General features: G+C 43.3%; 1 protein-coding gene across 1 annotated transcript in view; it reads left to right on the plus strand.

Moving 5' to 3' along the window:
* Positions 1–15,692, plus strand: part of LOC142578277 (fatty acyl-CoA reductase 1-like) — a 55,028-nt gene that overhangs the window by 13,758 nt on the left and 25,578 nt on the right. Inside the window, exons 3-5 of the mRNA XM_075687678.1 lie at positions 7,771–7,946; positions 9,152–9,224; positions 9,857–9,963. Coding sequence (XP_075543793.1) covers positions 7,771–7,946; positions 9,152–9,224; positions 9,857–9,963 — 356 coding nt within the window. The remainder of the gene's footprint in view (positions 1–7,770; positions 7,947–9,151; positions 9,225–9,856; positions 9,964–15,692) is intronic.

The following is a 15,692-nucleotide window of genomic DNA, read 5'->3' on the forward strand; positions in this document are numbered from 1 at the left end:
ACGTATATGTCGCATTTTGTTATATGACATGCGGTATATTCGGATTATATTGCCACACCATTCTACCACTAAAGTTGCTGATACCTTGTCTTATATTCTTGGCAAAAGTATTCCTCAGAATTTTGAGAATGGCAGCCCACAGACCAATGTCATGAGACAAACCACCGACAACGTTATGCCTTTTATGTTAAATCTTCTCAGACTTAAATATTAGAAGTGCAAAACAATAACAGAAACCTAAGAACAATGTAATTTTTGCGGGGGAGGGAGGGGGCGCGTCTGTGTACTACTTCCGGGATCGACCCACGTAAGAAGCCGTGTTTTTAGCAGAAAGCTCGCTTTTTTGCATAGCGTTCGCCGCCGGCGTTTCCCGGTAAACATTACGGCTACATAAGCTGCAGTTGCCGGGAAGCGTGAGAAGCAGTCAGGGATCTTTGTGTGCTGCCGCGTTCCACTCTTGAAGGTGAAGCTTAAGCGTCCATCATGTTTTCGTCTAACCTGCTCAGCCCTTAAGTAAAATTCAGCTATTTCATGGATTGAAAGGATATGCAGCTACGTGGTAATACCTGCTTATTTCGCTTTTGTATATGCAGCAAGATATTTCGTATGTTTTAGTGCTATATCGACTGATAACGTAACTCGCATAACGCAAGCACTTAATAATGGTATCAGAAGGTGAAAAGCAAAGTAAAGCTATGCATATCAAAATAAAACGTAAATATGAAAACATCGAAATTCACGTAGAAACAGGGTGAGCCACCCCTATCTTTTTACCTTTTTTAATGACATTCGATGCCAATAATTTGCCGAAATTCACTCATGCAAGTGATGTGTGTTGTTGTCGCTCCAAAAGGCATAGAAACGGTATCCTGCGTTCATAAAACTACTTTATGTCTGAAGGTACGCAGTTGCAGTTCGCTTGCAAAAAATTTTCTGTATTCGTACTGATTGCCCTTGTGGGCAATTACGAATGGCCAACGTCGACGGCATACATCCTTGTATACTCGGAATGAAAGAAAAATCACTTATAACTATCACGTGTTTACGCGTCCTGAGCTAGAAATATTTGAAACCACTATGTTATAACAAAGTTGTGCAGAAACCATCAGGGATCGTCGCCAAAGTCGGCTATAATCTGCATGACCATATGCGGTCACGCACACTGCAGGCAAATCCGAATGTGTCCTCAATATATATATTTTTTTCATTTGTGTCTACACCCGCCGTCTAACACTGCTGTGAAACATGTTGACGATAGGCCTCACGCCTCCGTTGTAGCGTTTCGTCCTTAATAGTCATGGTGACGTCAGGTCTTTCGGCAGCGTATTGCGACGTTCCAATTCAGCATGGCGTCTTCTCTTTCTTTCTTACGGCTTTCTAAGGCGTGAGAGCTCGCTCGCGGGCTATTTCACGACAGCTAGTCACATATCTGACTTGAGTTTGCTCCGAAAGGCAATTGACAGGGGATGTTTTGTTGTGATCCAGCAGGGTTACTTTATGTCGAATGAGCGCACAGGCATCTGATGGATGCGGCTTTAATGATGTCAACAAAAGCTGTGGACATTTGTTTTGCAGCTGACTGGCGCTGGTGCCACGCATGCCACTATTGCGCAAAACGTGAAGGCGCCGCTTGGTGTTTTGAAGCGGGGGCGTGAGTGTGCGCCAATCAAAGCGCCCACAATGCCCTTTGGGCCAGGCGCACAGATCTCAAATCGTTACTCATGCCATACCGAATGAATAAAGTGACCCTGCTTGTCAGGAACTCTTACGAGACACTTCAACCTACACTGAATCAACCGTATTTATTGAGATTGGCGTTATTTGCCTAATTCAGGCACTCTGAGTGGGTATATGTCTCCAGCTTCCCATGCCGATCCAATGACCAAAGTTGTCTATTAATAAACCCCTTTCCTCTTATTGCGTGCGGTGCACGGTACAAAATGAAGGCTGCAAATACAAAATTTCGAGAAATTTTGACAGCAGTCCTTTTTCCGGAAATTTTAGAAAGACTGGAAAAATATCTTAAGCTTTCTTGTCATAAAAAGGAAAAATAAAAGCAGACAAGAAGGCATACAAATAAAGTTGGAACTCGATTTAACGAAATGATTACAACGCTCGAATTATTTCGTTAAATTGGGAAGTTCGTCAAATCGAGAAAGGAATTTTTCGGCCCTTCGAAATCTAAAATTGTAACGTAGCGACGCACAAAAGCTACCACGGCATTGTATTTGCCGCTAATCCATCCATCTGTCGCCTAAACCATGAAATAACGAAAGCAACCACCGCCACCCCTGCCGACGCAGTGCTGAGTCGGCTGTTCCGTGCATAGGCGCGGCGTGCAACATCTTCGAAACAAAACTAGGGATGTGACTATGGTGCCTATGTTTTAACGCGATAGCTTTAGAGCGCATGCGCCAACAAGAAGCCATCTGCGTAAAATTGAGAAATAAATCACTGCTTTTTTCACTAATTTATTTCAGGAAAAACTTCGTTAAATCGAATTCGGCCAAGTTTGTTTCGTTAATTTGGGTTAATGATAACATAGAACCCTATGGGTACCTGCCGGAGAACGTAAGTTTATTTGTTAGATCGGGAACTTCGTAAAATCGGGTTTCGTTAGATTGAGTTTTAACTGTACATGCTTTCAAAACTTATGGCAAGATACTGACATTCTGTAGCAAATAACCCCATTTTTCATTCACTCGGACATCCTCGGTAGGTTTCGGAATTGTCGTCTGCCAACCATGAAATCTGCGCTCCTTTATTCTATTAGGGAGGGGGGACGGTGTAGCGTCTGCATACTTCTAGAAGCTTAATTTTTAGAAATATGGATGTCACGTCGTCAATTACGTGTTCCGGGTTCGCCGTGGCAAAAGCTACGTGTGAAACGTGTGGGAGTCTAGCCGTACGCAATGGTGCGATAAAATAAAGCAGTCATAAAGCTACTTGAAACTAGATAACAATGGTAAGGTACTCTCTCAAAACTGTTTTTCTTCATTCTATGGGATAATGTTTGCAAATAACACTTGAGGAGAAGAAGACCAAACTTTCTTTTCTGGATATTTGTTGATATCTCAGAGCAGGTAGGTAAATGTGGCGTCATGAAATTCAAATTTTCTTCTCGCATTTGGCGAACAAATTCCTATGTACACGGCATTATAGTGAATGGAATGCACCCAACTCAATTCCCATACCTTTTCTGGTCCGGCAGGGTACCGTAAACACTTCGCCACATTGCAATATCGGGTGTCTTAATTCTGCAGAACCTAACAATCAAGAAAATAAAGGCGCATTAAGAAGAACTGAATACAGTCACACAGAAAATGACCGTGAAGAGTCGCGGGAGGCCATGCTCACGGCCTCGGACTTGTAAAACCAGCAAAAGCTGGTGAACCGGCCCAGGGAAGCAGGAAAGGCCAATGACTACCTTAACTGAGAAGGACACCCGTTTTGGGTGAACTAAGAAGCACTCTTTGTCACTGATTGAGATCTTTAAACGTTCATTCCTTCTCTCTCTCTTTCTGACCTGTTTCGATACCAGATAATTTCTTAAAGCTTCCTAGGTAGACCTTTGCTTTATCCGAAATGCAATATAGACTGTAGCCTTACGTAACAAAAGATAGTTCACTATATATGCATCCAAGCTTTCTAAAAATCCATTATGCCCTGGCGAGCTCCTGCGGGAAAGTTCAGGCGCAACTGGGATATCATGCTTGCATTTTTCTTTCTGCCTTATCTCAAAAGATAAAAGGGGGATTTTCGTCATTTGTGAAGCATAATTTTAATAATACTGGCTAACATTTTCCTTTGGTCTACAACTAAGTGTTAAAATTGTCCACCTGACAAAAACAAAACCTAGTGATGAATTTATTTGTTAGAAGCAACATCTCCAAATTCTTGCTCTAGAATTGCGTCAGTTCAATTTATGCAGGCATGCAGCCTACTACCATAGAATATGACAGCATGAAACCATGCATAGAAATTGAGAGTCGAGGACAAGACGTAACTTCTGAGCAGGCTTTACTAGTTAGAATGAAATACAAATCCGATGAGAATACAAAAATGAGGAGAAGGGACGGGTCTATGCATTTCTGCCACCACAGTGAAAATCGGATGGCAATACCATGGGATACCGAGTAAGCCGCGGTGATTTTGACGTCACCGCTTTCGTCACGCCGAGCTTGGCAATAGAAATTTCGGTCCAAGTAGCATGATGTCATAAAGCAGAGGGCACAGGCCTGCTATCTAGGAGGCGCTGGTTTAGCCCGGGGAGCAGGACACTACGCTTCTTAGCGTTGGGTCGTAGGTTCGAAGCTCACTACCACCAAAGTGTTTCCTTTCGAGTTTATTCTGTTTTTATTTTTAGATTAAATTCCTTATAGCAATTACCGAGGCGAAGTAACAACGCAGGTGAGAGCTTTCGCACACAAAGGAAGGCGCGGATAACACATGCTTAGGAGAGCGAGGGTGGCGTGCCACCGCGGCGATGCTCTCTATTTACACGCAGCACCTGGCCTGTGAGCGCTCAATGGACCATTTGATGCTTTCGTGTCAGAAATGAGATTGCCGGCACGTTCTGTCACGTCAGAGTCTGGGGCACTACACAAACATCCTGACTGCAACGAATATGCGCCTAGAAACGCATAGTTACTCAAATAAAGCGAATGGCTATCTTCAATCGTTCGGCCATTCGCTTACATTGGCGATCATCGTCGGTGGCTCCTGCCCAATTCTGTTTTGTCGGCGTTGTCGGTGGGATGTTGCATCAAACTATGATGGCTCGCAGTCGTCGGATGCGTCGTTGCGGTCGTAGGGCGAGAAATGTGTCTTTAGGCAGCAGGGTCAATTTACTTGTTGACCGATTGTTGGCATCGGCGTCTTGTCCTTGTCGTATCGGCCGCTGTATTCCAGCGCATGAACCAGGCAATCGTTGCCACCGCCAACAAAACAGCTCTGACGCTTGGATAATATTTCGTGAGCAGCATGATGTTGTCTCATTTCAGGGTGTCCCCAAGGGTTTTTTGATATTTTATTTTCGTAACTTAAAGGCGGCTACTATGTGTTTCACGCTGTATTCAAGACGAAGCGCACGCAGTTTCCGTTTTAAACGCGGAGTTGAAGCCGAACACTGCGCATCTTATTAGCACCGCATCAACGCGGAGATACGAATCCAGTCGCAAAGTGGTAACCGGCATGGTAGTTTGCAGCAGTACGCGTCCACGCGCAACCCAGACGGCTCGAGCATGGCATCCAACATCTCAAGCTGACAAATGCGATCTACGAGTTCACAGCTTACGTGTAATTATTACAATGTTTACGAAGGTCATGCAAAAGTTATCGGCATGAAATGTCGGTATAACTGAGTAGCGTAAGCTACACCGATTTCACCCGTTTTAGCAGTATTATTAGGTGCAGTTTACAGGATCGCCATACCGCTTATCACTGCTGAGTTATAGTGTTGTAAACTTGGCACTAAAGTTTTCTGTACTTTAGCGAATTCAACGAACATTCATGAAAAAATTAGTAGCCTAAATAAAGAATTAGTTTTCCGGAGTCACTCCTTTTAAATGCGACAGACCTCATCAAAATCAATAAGGTACGGTTGCCTAAAAAAATACTTATCTTCATTTCCATGTATTTACATAGAAGTTGTCGAGATAAAGTGTCCTGTGACTGAATAATGAGAAATCAAATTCAAATCAAATGTGCTTTTTTGAGAAATCAAATTCAGCGCAGCATGTATGGTAGGTTGGCCCTCACAGGCTTCGAAGGAAGCATTTGCTTTGGCCCGTTCAGGCGGAGTACATGCAGCCTAAGGAAAGTTACTCACTGCCACCTCCAGCCACCCAAGGCAGTCATATGATACGCCTGAAACAAGAAAACACCGCAATACTCATAGACTGAAGCGACAGTAATACATACTTTCACAATGGATATCACTACAACGCTCGGGATCTTGAACCAGTTGGGTAGCTGAACAGTATTCCAGTTTGAACTGTAATTTGTGGCACCGACAGTTCGTCGTCGTGCCCTACGTGTAGATGTGAGAGCTAACCAAGGAATAATGTTGAACACCCTGAACTTTAAAGAAATATCGCAGAATGCGGAAACCACGCTCATTGGCAACGCCGTTTCTTTCAAGCGATTATTTAGAGTGTTTTGAAAAAAAAATTGTATGACGTAAACTGTTTAGAGAGAAAGCGTAAATAGTTGAGGCAAAATATGTGGTTCCTGCAGCTTCCTTCTGCCTCATTGCTTGCGGACGAAGGGGCAAATACGCAGGTGCTAAACAAATTAAATAAATACATTCAGACGAATATAAACAAAATGATTCGTTATTGAAGCGTCATTATTCACCGTGCCCCACATATCCTGCACATTCGTATGGTCGTGTAAAGCGGTCATGAATGCATTTACCGAGAGATACCTCAACAAAACCACAACAAAACATTGCAAGATTTCTAAAGCCTACCAAAGCTAAATAATCCTAATTCTATTTGCCCATTTAGGCCTCTGGGATATATGTACAGTGCATGCATACCAGTACGCCATGCCTCATTGTTCGCAGTGCAGTGCGAATTATGTATGTAGGTTTATATCTAGGTACACAAAGAAAGCGCTCTTAACAAGAGGAAATAACGAGGACAACCAGAAAAACGAATTGATTCTGACGCACATGTAAAAATATTTCTGTTCGTGACTAAAGATGTTGCAACAACTGAACCTTGCAGATTTATGCTCTGCTAATAAGGCCGGATATTTCACGGGTAAAACTTTATCTCGCATACATGAGAGCCACATGAAAAAAAGTTTAACGTATAATGCAGCTCTAGGTAAGAGTGAAGCGAATGTTATCGCGTGTTGTCTCCTTTCTTGTGTGTGTGGTTTTGGCGCAAAAGTCGTTTAGTATGTCGGGTGACCAATTAGATCAGCAGTTCACTTTTCTAAAGCTATCTCGTTTGTTTGTTTTCAAGTTTTCCGTGACAGGTCTGTCACTTATAACCGTTTCTTTATCCGGCAATTGTTACACTACGTAGTATTACTAAACAAATTTCTTTAATATATGAACGCTAGTATGGCTCATTAGGCGTAGTCAGAAGTTGTTACAAAACTATTGCAGATTGAGCATAGTATCTATTTGAAGACGACTACGACATGAGCGAAAAATGAGGAAAGGGGGCGGTGACTAGTTTGAGAAAATACGCCCCCAGGTCTTGCGTCCTAGGCATCTTCTTAAGGATAAGAAACTGGTTTACTACAGATATACAATTGGCAGGATCGCCGTTGCGGTAAATATGCAAAGGCGGCAAATATACAAGCAAAGCCAGCAGCAACCTTTGCTTTAGATTTCCCAGTATGTACTCGATATATAGCATTGTCACGAATACGAATTTTAGATTTATTTACGTTTCAAATAACGTTACTGACCTAACATAGTCTAGCCTAACCGGAAGGTTTAACTGGTGCACAACACGAAGTTGTTAAAAGCAACACAATTACAGCTATTCATTTTGCTTGCCGCGGCAACAACTCAATTATATTTAAAGAAATCAAAAATATATCTTATATACCTTCGCACAGGATGTCGTAAAAGCGGGACGAACTGTATGAATAACAAATCAATGTCAAGTCACTAAGTTGTCTACTTAAGCGCTAATATTGTATTTCGAATACACGTCAATATATAATTCGTGCGAATTCACATCCTCTTTTCAAACCCACACGCAGGTAATAGCCCATGTAAATCCGTTTTTCTCCTTTTCTGCGAAGGTGTTTCAACTCCTCAAGCGGGAAGTGCCAGACGCACGTAGTAAAGTAAAAGTTGTAGCAGGGGACCTAGCTTTGCCAGGCCTGGGACTAAGTGAAGCTGACATGACCACCATATGTGAAGAAGCGTCTGTCGTTTTCCACCTGGCTGCCACGGTCAGATTCTTTGACTCACTCAAGTAAGTAACGGAATATTCATCGAGCAACAAAAAACGTGAGGTCTGTCTTATACAACGTCTGCTGCGTCGCAGTAACTTTGCTCAGTTACAATTATGAAATTTTCTTCCAAGATAACGTCTTCTTACTGGCGAATGCTACGCTTGTGGAAGGAACGCGTCTTGAGTCTGTAAACTATTATTATTATTATTATTTTAATTGGCGTGCCTCATAACCAGATCGTGATTTTGGCACGTAACACCCCAGAATTATAATATGTTAATTGCCTTTATGCTTAGAAAAAGGGCCTGTGGAACTGTTCATTTATTGAGTTTTATTGCGAAAGCAATTATATAGACACTCCAGGCGCATTTCTGCCGTCGGCGGCGGTATCGGCGTGAACTTCGTTATAAAGTCCAAGGGCGATAATATCGTCACCGTATGCCGATGCTGTATGTGTAAGTGAACGCGTGCGAGGGTGAGCCGGCGATCGCGGCTCGATCTCGCCCACGCAAGGGACGAAAGCAGGCAGGAAGCGCGAAGTCTTCTGTCGCGCTCAAGGCTCCGGGGGAAGGGTAGGGTTGGGGCCTGCAACGGACGGCCCGGGCAGCCCCAGGCGCCCACCCTGGCCGCTTTATCTTGAAAGCCATCTGCGACGGGGACAGAGTCCGCCGCGCACTTTTCGCAGCTTAGTTCGCGTTGGTGCAAGACGCAGCACGAAGGTCGATTCGCTCGCTGCTGCTTACGCGCTTCCTCACTCCAGCGTTTTCACAGCGAGTTTCCGGAGTCATCGAGTCAGATGTGTCTGTGTTTGCTTGTGTGCACGTGGCACCATGCTTGCTAATTTAGTTAGTGCATATGTTTACAAGAGTCTACGCCAAGTTTAGAAGTTTCTTTATGTTTACAAGTTTCTGCTTCGTAAAGATGCCCACTAATTTGGTATTGCAATCGTTGGTTTGCCTTCCTCGCGAAACTGCGACATTAGTTTTAGAATTTAACTCCTGCTTATTTCATTAGTAGAGTTCAATGAATTAGAGGTAACGCTCTGCACAATGAGAAAGCGCAGTGGTCTGTTATATTTCTAAAGCTATTCTGTCTGAAGCTCTACTAAATCTAAACTGCCTCAAGTTAAGCTGCCTAGGATTCGAAATTTTTTCGGCAAATGTTCCAACGATAGTTGAAGCCGCACAACTCTGAATCTTAATACTGACGCTTGAATATTTTTCAGGCAACTGCTTCAGCTGAACGTCATAGGAACACGGTGCATATTGGATATCTGTAAAAAAATGCCAAACCTTTGCGTAAGTTACTCCCGGCTTACCCCTCCCCTTTACCCCCTCCCCAGTGCAGGGTAGCAAACTGGATATATATCTTCCCGTTAACCTCCTTGCCTTTCGTATCTCATTGATTTCTCGCTCTCTGTACGAATAAGAATATAGTTGCGGTCTTACGACATGTACCTTCTTTCATCGTTCATTTCGTTCAATTCACATCATTTTATCCTTGCATTCCCGTTGTCTTTTTTTAAACTGGTGGGTGGCGCTTGCCGCTGCGCGAGATATACAAGAGCTTAAGTTCAGTTTACAGTTCGAGTCGTCGACTTGTTCACGCTCATGGTAGTCAACAGTAGACGACTATCACTCCTGCTATTTCTGCCGTGATTTGTTTATCTTCCTAAATTTCTACCAGGTGTCTCTGCATATGGATAATACCAATGTCTTACGTCACTACCCATACATAAACCCTCATTCGTCACTGATTTGCAATACAAGGTCGAAAAGCTAATATTCAAAAATCATTCATTTGCAGCAGTTTGTCATCTTTATCGTCGATATTCTATTTTTTCAACGTCCACATGAGGTTCTCCTGGAGCTATTAGCAGTTGTGCTTGCCTCTTCCACAGCCCCTAAAACCATCGTCTCTTTTCTTTCAGGCGTTTGTTCACGTTTCAACTGCGTATAGCAGCTGGAATAGAAGAGACGTGCAGGAAATGGTGTACCCAGCACCCATAGACGCACAAAAGCTTATTGAAGTTACTGAGTAAGTGTTTCTGACCCCAAATGTTTCACATTGGACCGAAGAAAACCTCCTGTTGAGTATGTTGTAATGTTTGTTCATGCTAGGTCAACGAAATAGGGGTAAAAATCACGTCAATTCAGTGAAAAAGAATAAGTTATGGTCACGGTGCCCTAAAGATGAGCATGCCCTTTAACCACCAGGTGTCCAAACATTCAGATAGCAGAAAGGTCACAATAACACAAACGATGAGCTGAGAAATGCTTTCAAAGAGTCATGTTCGAAGTTGCTTGGCATCGTTAGCGGGCCATGAAAATCCAACCAGCCCATCAATACGTTTTAACTAATTACATCACAGCCGATTGAGACTTGTGTACCGTGTATTGTTTGCCTCTTCAAAACATCCAACTGAAATGGTATACTACTGCGATACCTGGAAAGGGGGATGTTTTCTATGTCGAAAGTTTATATATATATATATATATATATATATATATATATATATATATATATATATATATATATATATATATATATATATATATATATATATATATATTCATAGCATCATAATACGTGTTGCTTTCCAATGTACAGATCTTTAGGTGACAATGTAACGGGCTCTTTGAGACAGCTTCAATTTGGACAGCCCAACAATTACGCTTTGACCAAGGCCGTTACGGAGTGTCTGCTGCTGGACGAACAAAGACACTTTCCTCTCGCTATCGTCAGGCCCTCGATTGTTACCGCATCGTGGAGGGAGCCATTTCCGGTGAGAGATCGTTACATTGAATGGTTTCAGATTCTACAGCCAAGCTCTAAGGATGTGCTGGCTTGTACTATAGCGCACATACTTGAAACAGGGACAGAATTAAGAAGCACACACATATGATCGTAATGTATGAGGCCACAGATAGATTTAAAAAATTTAATCAGTAGTCAATATTATAGCAGCTATTGTTTCTGATGGCGGATATTTTATTTTTGTTTTCCCTCTATCTAAAGCTAAACAAAGGGTTCCAGTTCTCTTTTGGGAGTTAATTCTTGTGAAATAATACGTTAAAACTGCTGGTCACACTAACAGGGATAAGTAACTATTGAAGTGCTCAAGTGGCGAAAGCTTTCACATTTACGTAGCTGTATGCGTGGCCTGTGCAATGAACTAGGATAAATGTAATGCTATGCATATTAAGGAAGTAAGCACTGAAAATTTAAACGAAGCAGGAAAATTATCCGCTTTTGCATCCCTTGTGTAAAAATTAGCTTAATATAAAGAATGTCTCATCGAGTTATTTATTCTAGTCTATTTTATGCATCTAATGCAGTCATGAGTGCGCAAAATTTCATTCTAGAACATTTATTCAGAAAACGCCATTATTGTTGGCTGGCATGATGTGTGGCAAAATCGTGTTTTGGGGGAAGCAATAATAAAGTAAATAAATAACGAACATTTTAAGCGTTTTCAGAGTTTTTAAAAACATAACAATAGCGTAACTAAGTATGAGAACACTATTTAACATTACCGACATCAACAAATAAACAACTGTGAAAATAATATTTACGCATAAGGAAACTTACTGACTTGACAATACCAAGGTAAGGATATAAAGACACGCTGCACTTCCCAAACTAATTAAGGTAGGAACATAATTCTTTTTTGCAATATGTTTCTGAATGTTTGGGATACTTAAAATATAAAAAAGCACTACAACCTTTCGCAGGAAATTTGACATCACAATGTGGTTTCCCACCTCAAGTGTGCCATGCTTTCCGGCGTTACTTCAAGTTTGTGCGCTAAATATGGGCTAACATGCACCTAAAGGCAGACCTTTGTATATGGGTAAACTATTTCACAATAGGTTTCACGCGGCGTGGTTGGTTACGTGCGACGGCGTGGTCGGTGCCGAGGATGTGCTACATGGGCACTGTAAAGATCAGAGCCGACGTAGTAGAGCCGGTGCAGAATACAGGAACACGCGTCGGATATAGAGGACAATGTTAAATTGCTAAGCTAGCATTTAGTGAAGCATTCGAAAAGACACATGTGTATTGAAAGAGCGGAGCCAGGGTATATTAAAACGTTCGCAAAATCTTGGCTAGAAGACGGGCAGTGCGCAATTGGACTTCTAAAGCTTCTGCCGAGTGCCAGAAATCGCTTACCCAGCTTCGATGGTTTTCATGTATGAATTGCGTGGATTGGCTATGACACGTTTTTCTTTTTCGGGGGTGGGGGGGGGGGGCTGTTAGTAAAGCATATTGTGACAGGTGATCAGCAGGGTATCGTAGAGAAATCGCCATAACCGACGTGCATGGTAACATTACTAGGGATTCGGTGGAGCGCGTAGACCACTATACAGGCACAAATAAAGCAAATCGAGCGTTCAGAATGAGCATAGAGTTTGCTTGGTATGAGCACGGCAACTTACAGAAGAAAAAAAAGAAACCTCGCCATCCCGGCCATGCGAAAGCGGATGTCCAACGAAGCTGTTGAAAACCACCGCTACAGCTTATGGGGGTGGTATGCAACGCTTTGTGGCTTTAGAGTAATGGTATACTCGCGGACAACCATCTGTGGCTGTGAAGAGGTGTGTGTGGTGTTTGACTGTCAAGAGCAGCCGGACTATAGTCGGTGCGCTAACACATGCGCAGCAGCCACGCGCCCCGTAGCTTTCCCTTTAAAGCCACTGAAAGTTGTCCGCGAGCATAGTAGTGCTATGGTAGGGTAATGGTAGGAAAGAGAGCAATCTGGCAATTTTTACAGCGCACCACGGCCCATAGCGGTGCTGCACCAGCATTGCAATCAGTTGGTAGGTTGGTTATTTTATATACTAAACGCTAGGGAAGTCACAACCGTCGTCGCAAGCATGGCGTCGCCGCGGCAGCTTGCGCAAGAGTAATATTTACCGGAAAACGAATGCGGGGAGCGCTACGTGCTTCGCATTGCAATTACAAGCGCTTTATCATCGTTTATGTGGTGCCGACGCGTCATTTCTTTTTTTTTTTTTTGAGGTTATTCATAATTGAAACGCACGCTGTTCTGTATGTTGTTTGCGTGATTCCAAAGAATGTACGCACTGTTCACTTAACTTTTCTGAGTGCTTGTAACCTCTGCCATACGGAGCTATGAATCATTGCATTTTTTGCTTGCTTGCGGGGTACGACCCATTAATAATGATTGTTTCCTGTTGATGAGACGCGAAAGAATCCCCGCGATCCTAGCCATATACAACTTCGCTGTAAGACACGTGTCTTTTTCTCTCTTTTCTTCCTTTCTTTAAGGGGTGGATAGACAATTATTATGCCTGTACGGGTGTTGTCGTGTCGGTGAGTAGAGATTAAAGACTTTACCATTTCTTATCTGCAAACTTACATTTGCGATGTCATATATAAAAAATAAGCAAACCATTTGCGGATTGGTTAGTGAAATACTAAGAGGCACTTTTCTTTTGATACACTTTTGCAGGCATATTTGGGACTGCTGCCGACAGTGATACTTTCTAAAGGCTGCGTTGCAGACCTTATTCCTGTGGATGTCGTGGCCAATACGCTTATTTGCGTTGGCTGGCAGATGGCCACAACAAGGTAACAATTGAGCCACCTGGCTGAACGTGTAGGCATTGCGCCTCGCTTTGAAAGGCGGTGCCAACTTTATCATGCTGGGTAATAATTAGGCAGATTGGTTGTAACAAGTGAGCTGTAAGGAAAATTGTCAATATTGTGCCCTACACCTAATTATCTACTGATTACAGGTGAATGAAAGTAGAAAAATAGTACAGTGTCTACATTAAACACGCCAGATGTGTTTCTTAATATTTATTTTTATTTTATCGGTGTATAGCACAGGGCCGACCGTTCAGTTGTTGAACAACATTCCAGAAACAAAACGCGAGGTGTAGTTAAAGTATTAACGTGCGGAATACTGAATGGAAGTTCACTGAACCCTATAGAGAATCCATAACACTGGCACGTCAAGAACGATAGTGAAGTTAGCCAATTGAACCGAGAAAGAAATAGGTGACCTGCGTAAACTAACTTCAAAAGGTTACGTCGCAGTAAGGCTCATGCTGCGTGATGCGCTTAAAGGCGCATATGTTTTACCTGTATTATTCCTGGAGTATTCTACTAACTACCAAGCGTTTCGCGTGCGTCTTATCGTTCGCTGTTAGTAGCACAACACAAAAATGACGACGACGATGATAAACATGCTGATGATAATATTGGGCTCGAACATGAAGGAAGTTCAGATGTCTCTGGAGTTAAAGCGTAGGAATGAGGGCGATGTTCTGCAAGAATTTTTTTTAATCCAATAGCTATATTCGGGTCTTTCGCACGTTTTGAAGGGATTCGCGGTTTCACTGCTGTTACAACGGCGCCGATGCAGACTGAGTTTCGGGACGCATTCGCCACCGAACGCGAGCCATTATAGCTATTTGAGACGCACGCGCAGTCGCCCGAGAGCTTTGTGACGTATCAAGGTACAGATGTTGTGATTGAGTGGTGTAACGCTCGGGAAGAAGTACAGCCCTCCCCCTTTTTCGCGCCTCTTCCTCCCGCCGAACTCTCCCCCTGTGGGGGCTGCGGTAAAAGGGGATGGCACTTGTCTTCTGCGCGGGTACTCGCGCCGCTGGAGACAACGCGTTTATGACGAATTGGCTTATACGTATCGCAGCCTGGTGCTACCACTACAGGCACGCTGATTGTCAGAACTAACGACAAAGTTCATCCTCGACGTTCACCCCCGAATTCATTCATCCTTGAAGTGCGCCCTTGGCATTCGTCCTCCAATTATGGAGGAGTAATGTCAAGAAACCTACCCGTCACTCCTGGCGGCTCAGATTCGAAATATACTAGAAGAGTCTATGCTCACATGTACTGCCTCTCCTGTGTGTACAGAATACGAAGGTCAATTGGAAAGACTTTAAGTGGTTCGCCCATGAGCAGAAATAATATACAGGCGCACCAAATGTGATCACGATCAGAGGGAGGCGGGGCGGATTCAAAGGGAAAATCCAGCACCGCATCGATCGGTACGCTACAATCTCAAAAGTGGAAATCCCGTTGTGAGTCCTTGGATCCTCGCACGTCTCTATTCCAAATACGGAGAACTCTGCGTGGCTTTCAGTCGTCGCCGCAAGAGGGTCACCTTTCTAAAGTCCTTGCCCTGCATGAAAGACGACGTTACTGAATAATTCTGCGCAAGAATTGCTGGCTTACCGTCACTGCCTGCATCAATACCACGTGATATTCCGGCATGCAAGGGGTGTGGCATGGCTCTCATGTTTTCTATGAAGCTAGAAGCTGCGCTCGCGACTTGGAGCTTCGAAGTCGTAATCGCCTGTGTCTGGCGGAGTCGCATACAAGGAACTTAGAAATCTCGGCAAGGAAGTCTGCAGTGTACAGTTGGAGAAATGCAACGAATCGTGGCGCGAAGGAATGATTCTTTGTGAGTGGATGGCCAGCCGCCCAGTAACTTTCCTTACGACTTGTAAATCTGCATTAGACTTCTCATCATACATTCCCATCGATCTCGCCAGTTACGTTAGGAAACTATTGGAAAGGATAGTGTTAACGGTGCCTTGTATGGTACTTTGAACGTAATAAGGTATATCCGCATGGACCAGCAATCCTACAGTGCGAATGGCCCTCCATCGATAACTTGCACGACTTAGTAACGTATGTTCAACATCAAAAGAACATAAAACGACCATCGCTGTCGATACTTCTTACTGTCAAGCGCGCATATGATGTAGCAC

This window comes from Dermacentor variabilis, chromosome 4 (genome assembly GCF_050947875.1).
Source record: "Dermacentor variabilis isolate Ectoservices chromosome 4, ASM5094787v1, whole genome shotgun sequence".
NCBI classification, from domain to species: domain Eukaryota; kingdom Metazoa; phylum Arthropoda; class Arachnida; order Ixodida; family Ixodidae; genus Dermacentor; species Dermacentor variabilis.